Raw genomic sequence first — 11,702 nt, 5'->3', positions numbered from 1 at the left:
ATGGCCATCCTGAGGTAGACAGAGACGGGGGCCAATAGAGGGCTTTCTTCAGGAGTAAAATTAAGACTCTACACAAGATTTCCTCAAAATCCTGAGGGTAAAAAAACTAACATCACACAATGAAACCCTGGCATTTACAGATTACAATGACAGAAACGTGGTCTTTAGTTTTACTCTGTTGACCAGCTCAAGATTATGTTCCGATTTGTCTTTTAAAAATCAAATATATTTGATTTAACCATAGGGCCAGTACTGGTCTGATGGTCAGTCTGGATCAAGTAAGAGATTGTAATTATAAATCTTATCTTGAACATGTTCCTGGCATTATGTGAACAGCAGCAGCTTGTACTAGACCTGCTGGACCCCTTACTGAAGATTGACCTTCAGCATGTTTATTGTACACTACTGAGCATGTTGAAAGTGGGGTGCCATCTGAAACATGCAAAACTCAAGGATCAGTGCATTCTAGAAATCCCCCTAGAGCATGTTACAGTTTTGTAGGAGCCATGAGAAAATCATGTAGTCTCCATTTGATGAAAGCACAGTTAAGACTCCTGAGAGACAGAAACTTACACAAACTTGAAGGTATACACTTGACATTTCTTTAGACTGATGGATGTTTGTCAAGATACTCCTTTTTATGTTTGAAACAGGGCTCTCTGCATGAACACATGAGGACATTTGTCAATGGCCTATGCAGCCTAGAGAAGCAAAGAGCTTAAGTCAAGTAAGTCAAGTATCTGCAAGAACACTGGAAGTGCTGTTGAACCAGATCTCCAGGAGATGTCAGCAAATATCTACAGTAAGTACAGTAGATCAGAGAGACAAGGTTACACATTTTGACTTATAGGCATAAGTGCCAGAAAGCCTTGACGTGGTTTATTTATAGCACGTATATATTTAGACTGAGTAAAGTTACATAAAGGAAAAGCTTTTAATAGAAAATACATCTTCTAACCATTATGTTAATGATATTTAAAAGTTTGTGTTTTGACACTTGAAACACTGAGTGTAAGTTTTAGCTGCTATACAGGTTTTTCCATTTAACCTTTCCTCCCCAACACTTTTCCAACCCCCCCATAATTTCAGACCTGAAAACAAGAGCATAGCCTAATTACTACAGCAGCTGTCAGCATGCTAACCTGCCGTCCAACATGTGGGTCCAACAATAGCGTCCCCTGTGGCACTGCCATCCAGTCAGCTCAGCACAACGTTCAGCAAAGGGCTTCAGAGCTCATCAAACACAAAATCTCCCACAGAAACAATGCTCCATATCAATTTAACGCAAATTCTAGGGAGTGCAATAAGCTGTGGGCTCAAGCGGCTGTAGCATTTGGGCGTCAGTATGCAGGGCTGCTTCTAGCGACGTAAGAAAAATTAATCTGAGGAAGAGTTTATGCCCAAGGCTTAACCACCACCCCCCACCCCCGGAAGCAAGCATTACTTAAGACTTTACTTTTTTGTTATTTTTTATTTTTTTTGACTGAGCTACGTGGCAAATGAAAGTGACAGAACAGGTTGTGAATGTTTAGGCTATGTGTGTATGTGCGTGCGTAGGCACCCTTTTAGTTTGCAACTCTGATGCTTTCTGCCGCTCAGAAGGATATACTGTGTGTCTCGCTGCTTTGAACTTCAACAGACACAGTGCCAGCAGTTGCCAAGCAATTACATGAAGCCTGCGCTCTGGGCGTGCCTTTGGAAAGCCAGACAATGTTTTCTTTTTTTTCTTTCTTTTTTTTTGCTTTGGTCAATAAATGACATAATAAAATATGAATGAGAAATATGGCCTGTGCCTCTATGCTCCATGTCTGAGAGGTCCAGGTGGTGTGGTAAAGACAATCCATCTCCTGACCGTGGTACCCAGCTGGGATGCTGAGGGCCAGATGGTCTGCTCACAACAGGTAATCACAGTCAGCATGCTGATACACTGACATCCACACAAATGGGTTACCAGAACTACCCAGAGCATTTGGGATACTGTGATAGCACCCTGCCATTCTCTAGGGCTTTTATTGAGTCTGACACCAGTGCTATGCAGCAGAAGTAGTGAGTTACACATATTTACTTTACAAGACATGATTTATTTATTAATTTTGTAAAGAAATACATGTTTATAATCTCCTTATTACCATTTCTCATTTGATGCCATGATAGTAAAGATATAATGTCAAATGATGTTTCACAGAAGTTTCTGTTTGTTATGTGCATATCATTAAGTTCTTCTATGAAAACAATTTATAGAGAAGGTCAGATCCTGGGGCCCACCTCCTATATTAATACACTTTTCCCCTGCGGAGGCAAGCTACTTTAAAACTCCTACTGGTTCAGGTTTCCACTTGCATGCATTCATTGAATTCATTATTTTGAAAGGTTTTGGGTATTATTTATAGTGTTGGAATAAAATGTTAAAAACTGTATACGTGGCATAATAAGTGGTCTTATAAACAAGGTCGTAGTCCCTTTGAAATAGTGCTTTCAAGATGAGAAAACAAAAGTTTGGAGTCCCAGTTATGAAAGGTTTTCGTCGTGTAGGTGGTGCAGATAATGTCATGGTATTACTTGAATATTAATATGTTACATAAAGCTGTGCATTGAGATACATGCAGACGGTCATGTCAAGAAGAATTGTAAAACCAAAGTATAACCCAAAGCTACTGCATTCATCTTTAATGATACAAGAGAATTCATTACCATTATGTTTAATAATCAGATATATTAGCAATAAGAACTCCTGCTTTGCTGTCATTGTACTTTAGATAAATCCCCCCAGTACGATACAAACAGCTCTATGTTGCACACACCTCCCCCAGTCTCTAACTTGCTCCCCCTCCCTCTCTGCCTCTTTCAGCTCACTGAACTGAGTGAAATGTCTTTCCGACTAAATGATTTTTTTTTTTTTTTGCACGGTGGGAACGTTGCCATGGAGACAGCAGTGCACCCCCCCACCCCCACCCCCACACCCCACCCCCAACCCCTCCTCCCATTTTTCTCTCTCAACAGTCCACAGCATTAAAGCTGTGCGAACTGGTGCGTTGTCACGTGTGCATGTGCGTGTGTGATAGTGGTGTGTATGTGTGCATTTTGCTCTTCTTGAACTGTTAACACTGTCAGTATGCTGCAGGTGCCCCATGATGAGTGTGTATGATGAGTCTATATACGGAGCTATCCTCCTCCACCTCCTGTTTCCACTTCTATACACATTCACACACATCCTGCTTGCAGCTATCCCCCTCTCCTCTCCAGGTTTTCCCATTTGTGTCTTCTTCCTCCTCCTCCTCCTCCTCCTCACTGGCATTCTCCTGCTCTTCATCCTCCCTCATTTGTTTAATCCTCTCCTACTCCTCCTTCTCTGTCATTCTCCTGCACATCTCAGCTCGGTCTTCCTCCTCTCTCTGCTTTCTGCTGGAGCCCTGGAGTTACTGATTGCTACTGGTGTGGATTTTTGCTTTAACAAATTACATGATTGTTTTAAAAAAATAAAGGGAGACAAAATAAAAGTAGGGGGAGGCCAGATGGATATAAGCACACGGAGCAGGCAGTCATGCTCCATTTTGCCTAAATGCAAAATGTGGCCACAATAAAGAATTCATGACAAAGTGGCTGAAAGCAGAAAGTCAGAGAGCTTGGAGATAAAAAAAAAAGTTGGGTTCAGGCTGCTTCTGTCCAGGTAGAGTGCCTTACCTTCCATGCCTTAGTCAAATATAGACTGTATACATCTAAAAATGCCCAAGGCCTTGCATTTTATATGTAGCACACTCCCTGGGGTGTGTGACAGTAGCTTCACCACCTCTTCTGCTCTCTTCCAACTCAGTGGATTAAAAGAAGTCAGAAACACGAAGCTGGATGATACATATCCTTTATTTCCATTATCACTGCTTCAGCCACACTGTTACTTACACATTCACTGAAATCCTGCAACCTGATACAGCTGTCCTGAAACAATTGCCCTGACTGAACACCTCAATCAAATTCTCAGCTTTAACCAATAAAAAAGTAAACCTCTTGAATAAATTATATATTTAAAAAAACTATTGAAAAACAAAAAGGATACCAATTCAAGAAAGATAAGTACAGCATAAACAATGTTATTTCATCATCGTTGTTTTTGACCACAGAGATAAACAATTGCTAGGTCTCCATTTAGTCGTCATTAGTAGTATTAGTATCAAGTTCATTGTCAGATTTTGCTTAAAGCATCACTTATATAATTTTTCATTGCATCGAGTTGACATCATTCATGTTAATATAAGCATGCAAACATGTTTCCCCATGACCATTCGGAACTGCACTAACACGAGAAGACAGCGAGAGAGAGAATAGAGACGAAAGAGGGGGGTGTCGTACACAGAAAGAAAGAGGGCAAGATGGAGGGATGTGAAATAGTAGAGTGAGCGGGTAGGTTCGTGGGAAATAGATAGGTGAGGGAGAGGTGGGGGAGTGGAGCAGGAGGAAAGGTAAGGTTTGCAGGAGGAGAGAATGAGTAATCAGACAGTAATCACACAGACAGAAGGAGGGGGGGGGGCAAGGAGGTAGCAGAGGGAAGAAGAGAATAAGGGAATTTGCTGGTTCCACTATGAGTTTTGTAATCTATCACCAGGCAGTAACACAAGGGCTAAATAGGGTAGACACAAGCAGAGAGAGAGAGAGAGAGAGAGAGAGAGACTGGGAAAGAGAGAATTGTGGGGCATTGAGACCAATGTATCAATACCATATCTACTTTTACAAGCTAGTCAGTAATCCTCCAGCTGACAAATCACACAGAATACCTGCGGGTATCAATCGGGATGTGTCCCTTCCTGCGTACCCGATCAAGCACACTGGTAAGTCTCACTGCACTTCCATGGTCCAAAGGTTAAGAGAAAGAAACTAGATTCCTTCCCTGAAACACACACACACTTCTCCATAAATGTATGCGTGTCTCAGAGGATGAGAGAGAAATGGCAACGATAGCAATACAAGTAGCTTTAGTGAGGTGTTGTACTGTTGTTTTGCTGAGGTTACAGTAGTAGTTGTAGTAGCGGTGACAGACATGGCTTTATAAGTCTGTATCAGTTTACACAGGAAGTGCAGACATTGCAGGCCCTTGTTTTCTCACACCTCCTCCCTGTTGTCTTGCTCTAAGGGGATCTAAATTTGTCATGATCTGTAGGCCGTAACAAATGAGCCTCAGATGTTTTTTTTCTTCATTTTTTTGTGTTCCTTCTCATAAATTTAATCAAAAACACACCCACCAATTTCATTTTCAATCACTGTGCCATCTGTTTTTTCCCTCGGACATACAGTACACAAATTACTGAAAGAAGTACACAATCAACACAGTTACTTACATCAGGCAAAGGGTTAGGGAGGAGAGGGGGAATGAATGATTGGCAGCTGATTTCAGAGACGACATAGACAATACAAACTAATGTCTATGAAAGACAGCATTTCCCCACCTAGTGCAATGAGGCACGTAAAGTACACACACACACATTCTCACACACACACACACACACACACATTCTCATACACACACACACACACACACACACACACACACACAAACACAAAATGGCTCTTTGTAAAGACACAGGACAGAAGACACAATTTGGCTCAGAGATGAGCGCTCTGTCAGTGGATGCAGGGATTTGGGGTGCCAAAGACAGAAAAGGGATGAATGAGGCGGTGAGCACAGAAACGTGTCACACACAAGGTCACATTGACACACAAGCACACACACACACACACACACACACACACACACACACACATAGACACGCACAAATACAAAACAAACACACCCACAAACACGGAAACACACACTAATAAAAGCAACACGGACACGGTGTGTCCTTCTAAAGTCTTGTCAGAGACATGATGTGGACTTGAAGATAACAAATTTCTCAGTTGAAGCTGGACAGTGACTTCTTGAGAAAATAAAATAAAAAAGTCCTAGAATGATAGAAAAATAAAATAAAGTGGTGATATCCTTCCCTGTGGAATACATCCTCCAGCGATTGCACTCCAAACAGATGCTGGTCCTATCGTAAACACCGGTTTCATTCAGCCTGTGTAGTCCTACATTAGGAAAAGTCTGCCAGTTTGGCCAGAAAGCAGAGGACGATCAAATAGTCCATGTCTCTCAGACGCTCACACCAATGCATCCTCAGTGAACTGTAAAAAAATGGCATGAATAAACTTCTTTCCTGATGGTTACATGTATACTGTTTCACAAAAATAAATAAAATATATATTTTTAAAACTGATACTGATGAGCATCATGAAGACCATGACAAAAAGCAGGAGGAAGTGGGACACATTTCAAAGTTGCGTAACATGCTTAAACCAATGAGGCCGTCCTCATTTTTCACTCCTTTGACATCAATAAAGACCACTGGACGCTTTGTCGTCTTTCCTCTGGGGAAAATAAGCGAGTTAAGTCTGAAATAAGAGGGTACGAGCCTGGTGAAGGCGTCCAAAATGGCCCGGAAGAATCCACCTCCGATCGTTTTGTCCTGCTAGGTACTACAAGATTTGTTTTCCCATGAGAGATGTTTTCTCATACAGTATGGTATATACTGTACACCGATGTTGCAAAGAAAAATATCGACATAGTGATTTTCTTCTTTTATAGTCTGTACAAGGGCATGAACCTTTGGTCCTGGTTGAGATTACCATTCTAGGATGGCTTTTCTTTTTTCTTTTTCTTTTTTTCAAGAGAGAAAAGTTTGTCACATCACACTCCTCCTAGATGACATACTACACTAATCTGAAGCACACATGAACTACGCACATACTACAAACTCTGTGTGTATTTGTGTGTGTCTGTGTGAATTATGTGTGTGTGTTTACTTGCTAGATCCCAAATTTACACCCGATATCAGTTCTACCGTACCATTTAGTGTCTGCAAGTGTTTGTAAATGTGTAGTCTGATGCACAAAGTGTAGCTTGTGATGGATGTTGTTTTGTTTTTTTCCCCGGCTTAGTAAAGACAGCACAGGACTTGGAGGATTCATTAGCAGGAGCAAAACAGCACTAGCAGTTGGACACTAGCAGTGTCTCCGTGTCTCTCGTTCTTTGATGGAAAGAAGTATTCACAGATGAGAGGAAAGAAAGGAAAGTCTGGAGTTGGAGAGACGATAATGACCTGAGGAAAGAGGGAATAAGGGAGAAGAGGCAGATTAAGCAAGAGAGAGACGGTTGGGGGGCAAGAGAATATATAAACAGCATGCAGTACTGTAAGTTTGGGGGGAGGAGGGGGAGATGCATTACATAACCCATAACATCTAGATTATACAGATGGTTCTGCCTTAGAGCTCCTACATCTGACAGCTCCACAGCCTCCACTTTATCACACACTCACAGTTAGGTCATGCTTTTAAAGATACGACCAGTTTTCCTGTGTAAATTTAAATTGAGAGCATCTGCTATACAGTATGTAGATGTACTTCTGATACAGTGAGTTCTGACAGCAGAAATCAAGAAGGTATTGGATTGAACTGTGGGTGGAATAATGATACAAATGCCAATGAACTGTTGCCTAAAAACAATCCTACAGTATGTATGAACGCATGCAGTTAAGAAAACAAATGTTAAATGTCAGATCTAACCAGAGAGAGGCTCACAGTTTTAGTCGGAGTGAGGACTGTCCACCACAATGTGCGGCTTTGGGGAGGATGCCGTAGCACTCTTCGACACAAATGAGGCAATTGCTTTTTCCTGCCGGGAAACAGAGATTTTGCTTATATACATTTTTTTATGACAAAAAGAACCACTTTTTTACATTCAGTTAAAATAAATGACATTTTCTGATTATGACATGCTTTTACCACTGCTATAACCATTACTATTCCCACCACTACAACTACTATTATTACAACTGTAATAGTGCAACATTTCGTTGGATGACAAAAATTCAGGTTGCATTACTATATAGTAAATATGAAGCAACAGCTTAGCTTAGCATAATGAATAGAAAATCAGGAGCAACAGCTCACCTGGCTAAATAGATTACAAAAGCTTATAAAATTAACATATTAAATCTTATTTGTTAAATCTGTACCAAAAACATGTAAAAATGACATTGTGGTGTAAAGGCTGGTTGGCCAATCTGGCTAATGTCGGTAGCTTCATATTTACTACACTGAGAACTAAATACAATTTTGTTTATTTCCACATTATGCTGCCCTATTTTTATTTTTATAATAATTCTACTCCAGCTCTACAGTAAGTAGTTAATTTCCTTTCATTAAAGTTTGACATGCAAAACATATAATTAGCTTTAAAATATGACGCATTGTAATGGATTAATTACCCAACAGTATATAAAGTAATTAAAATGTGTTCCAAAGAATGGTTCATTCTGCTTATTGAGAACATTTAATTGATACTTTATTAATTCACAAGTTAGTACATTTTGCTGGTAATACTTACTTTTATCTAAATGTGAAACTGCTACTTGAAATGGAACATTTAAACATTTTGGTACGGCTTCTTTTTATTATGTAAAACACCCAAATAATAATTCAATCAATGTTACTTTCATGTTTTCTGTAGCATTAATTCTATGCTTCTAGCACCACTATGGCTATTCTTCAAGTATCATCGTTACTACTACTTCTAATGATAATGATAATCATCAATCATATGATAAAATAATGTTGGTTATCAGGCCCAAAACCAACAGAGGAACAGGCCATAATATACGTGGTAAGAGATCGTACTCATGACACATGGATGCTCTCACACACACACACACATGATCATATGCTCATTACCTCCACAAGCTGATGCCAGTGCTCTATTGGTTTGCGTGGATTGGCCAGCATGGCTGCCCAGTGCTCCCTCCCTGGACCCTCAGCGTCACTGCCCACGCGACACATCCCTATAACCTCGTTATGACCAATACTGACACACAGCAAGGGATGGAAGCAAGTACAAGAGAGACAGAGAGAGAACGAGAGAGAGAGAACAGAGTAGAGAGTAGAGAAGGGAGCGGGATGGAGAGAGGCAGCGAGAGAGGATATAATAAAGCAAGGAGAGAGAGGGAGACATTGCTTGTAAGATACAGGCAGAGAGAGTCTCATTTATCAACTTTTAGTATTGGGAAAAGAGTACAGCATTTGAGGAAGGATACTGAATAGCAGCTCACAAATACACACGGCCCAGCATAAAAGCTAGATGTCAGTGGGAGAGCAGGCACCAGCACGAACATACAAAAGCACACACCTATGGAGATGCCAAATGGAGGGCAGACTACATAATAGGGAGGCGGCACATCTATACACAAACACAGCCAAGTGTTGCTGCAAGCGGCAGACAGACAGACATTGGCAAGGTTACACTTCTTCCTTCACCCATTAGCATAAATCATGCTTATTCATGAGGTCCCTGTCTATGTAAAACAGGGAACGTCCACCAGGAGGCTGACTCACAAGGGGGCCCTCATCGTGTTTAACACAGCCGCAACACCATCAAAATGCGACGACCCGAAAGCAACAGAAAACATCACACTGAGTGTGCAAACACATATTCAATAAGCAGCATGCTTCACAGTAATGATCAGTTTCATCTTATAGCCCCTGGAGCATGCTACAATATAATAAGACCTCAGCTTGCTCACCAGTCATAGTCCATCACGGCTATGATGATGGATACACTTTCTATATTTTCATTGGGAATGTCAAACACCAGCGCCTCGTTGTACGTAGGGTTCAGTGTGTTCTTCTTAATGGAGGTCTTCCTCTTTTTTAGCCTTCGCCCGTCACAGATCAGTGAGGCCTTCACGTACGGGTCTGAAGGAGAGACAAGAGACCGAGGGAGAGGAAGACAAAGAAGATGGTATGGATGGAAAAAGAGAGAGGGAGCAAAAAGGGAGTAGTGGGGAGAAAAAAGAAAAAATGAAGGAAGACAGGGAGGTGGGATGAGGAGCAGCGAAGGAGAAAAAGGAAGAAATAGAGAGAGACAGACAGAGAAAGGAAGGAAGCACAGAGAAAAAGATAAGGGGGGACTCCTGCAAACACTGTTAGGTATTATTCTCACAGGTATCTGTGTCTGTAACACATAAAAGGCATGAAAATCAAGTCACCTTGGCAAAGCTGGATTAAGAACACAAAGGGAGAAAAGCAGCACTGGTTGAATCACTCCAGTTATCCATTCAACATGTGCAGCTTGGTGACAGCAGCCAGGGAAAACACACACACCCACGACTCCATTTTTATGCTGCATTTTAAAGCATCTTTCGGCACTGTAATCATCTTGGAATCACTGTGGCAATAATAACGGCATGTGGTCATTATCATTTCAGATCTCATTTAATCTGTGAGGGCACTGCCAAGTCTTTAAGTAAAGGATAACTAAAGAATAAAACCTTTTTAAAATGCCTTGTGTTAATTCATTAGGACCATAAACAATCATAATAATAATGCTGTTTTTGTCTATTTATGCAGACATAATTTGTGCAACACCTGCAGCTGATTTTGATTGCAACAAAACACATTGTCACACATTTTTTATTGGTTGTTATTTTGAAGCTAATTTACTTTGTAGCTTCAGGTTATATATTTGTAATGTATAAACCTCAACTTCTTGAAGGAAAAATCTACCCTCAGATTCTCTTTCACAGTTAGAACCAATCAATCAGGTGCTGCTCGATACACTTATTAGGAATATTTAGCAAATCTTTATAGTAATTTACGTTTTTGCACTTCCCCTTAACATGCTTCATCTAGTTCTACTTCAATTAGAGATTTATATGAAGATAGTTTTACTGCAAAAGAGGGGTTGCATTCCTCAATCAAAATGCAACACGTATCTGTATCAGCTGAACTGCATACTAATCCATTTAGGCTGCTGTAGGCAGAGGAAACTCTGCTTCTTCATTTGGTGTGAAATAGCATAAAACTTACTATTTCATTCCAAGAAACTGGTACCATGTTTACTTGTTATCTTTACATTAAAAAATTTCTCTACATGGCTTCAGGCCATGTATTATTCTGCCTGTTTGTCCAGTTATTAATCAGAATAAGATATAAACCTAGAAGCACTCAAGAAGTCAACATACATCACCAATAGCTGTTTTAAGACAGTGTTACAGCTGTTTTCTGTCATTCTGTCAGACTGCCTGCTGGAGGTTTCAGCAGCATGTGTGTGTGTATGTGTTTATCCTTTACCTGAGAAGCCAGTCAGGTCCATGGCTTTGAGATTGGTGGCCTTAATGACTGTAGCAGTGAGCCTGCCTGCAGTGGGCAGGTAACACAGCGAGAAATTAAGCTCCCCGAGATCAGCCTTCTCCTGTAGGTCAGGACAAACACATAGACAGGGGTCAGAAATTGAGCAGGGCTGCTGTGATCACACACACATGGCATCAGAGTCAGATAGGAAAAACACACAGACAGATATTCTTTGGTTTGCTATGATTGTCTGAGGCCAGAAAAATCTGTGACTGACAGGGTGACAATGGGCATCCCTAATGTGGACAGGCAGAGTGTTTAGGCAGAGGGAAGTGCCGTCACTGTAAATGAATCATTTGCCAATCTGTCGATGTCCCCGAGTGGAGGAAAGTGTTAAGTAGAGGTGACGATTCTGCAAGCTTTATATATCTCTCCCTCCACACCCATCTACTGATCTTCTCGCTGCCTGTGGTCTCAGTGGCACCACAGTAATGACACTGTGGTGCCACTGTGCATGATGACTCCTTAGTGGCTTTGAGCCTCACTAATCA

General features: G+C 41.0%; 1 protein-coding gene across 2 annotated transcripts in view; it reads right to left on the bottom strand.

Annotated features, from left to right (window-relative positions):
• Nucleotides 1-3,844: 3,844 nt before the first annotated feature.
• The window catches only part of syt3 (synaptotagmin III), a 32,712-nt gene continuing 24,854 nt past the window's right edge, over nucleotides 3,845-11,702 (bottom strand). Inside the window, exons 9-13 of one of the 2 annotated variants that reach the window (XM_038706370.1) lie at nucleotides 11,152-11,272; nucleotides 9,603-9,774; nucleotides 8,758-8,887; nucleotides 7,591-7,699; nucleotides 3,845-7,127 (exon numbers count right to left, since the gene is read on the bottom strand). In XM_038706370.1, coding sequence (XP_038562298.1) covers nucleotides 7,610-7,699; nucleotides 8,758-8,887; nucleotides 9,603-9,774; nucleotides 11,152-11,272 — 513 coding nt within the window. In that variant the 3' untranslated portion in view covers nucleotides 3,845-7,127; nucleotides 7,591-7,609. The remainder of the gene's footprint in view (nucleotides 7,128-7,590; nucleotides 7,700-8,757; nucleotides 8,888-9,602; nucleotides 9,775-11,151; nucleotides 11,273-11,702) is intronic. The other variant, XM_038706360.1, reaches the window with a different exon arrangement.

Source organism: Micropterus salmoides, unplaced genomic scaffold (assembly GCF_014851395.1).
Source record: "Micropterus salmoides isolate LMB-PRFRI ecotype aquatic unplaced genomic scaffold, ASM1485139v1 Ms_hic_scaffold_10, whole genome shotgun sequence".
NCBI lineage: Eukaryota > Metazoa > Chordata > Actinopteri > Centrarchiformes > Centrarchidae > Micropterus > Micropterus salmoides.
The sequence above is the reverse complement of the archived record's forward strand: the minus strand, read 5'-3'. Positions and strand labels throughout refer to the sequence as shown.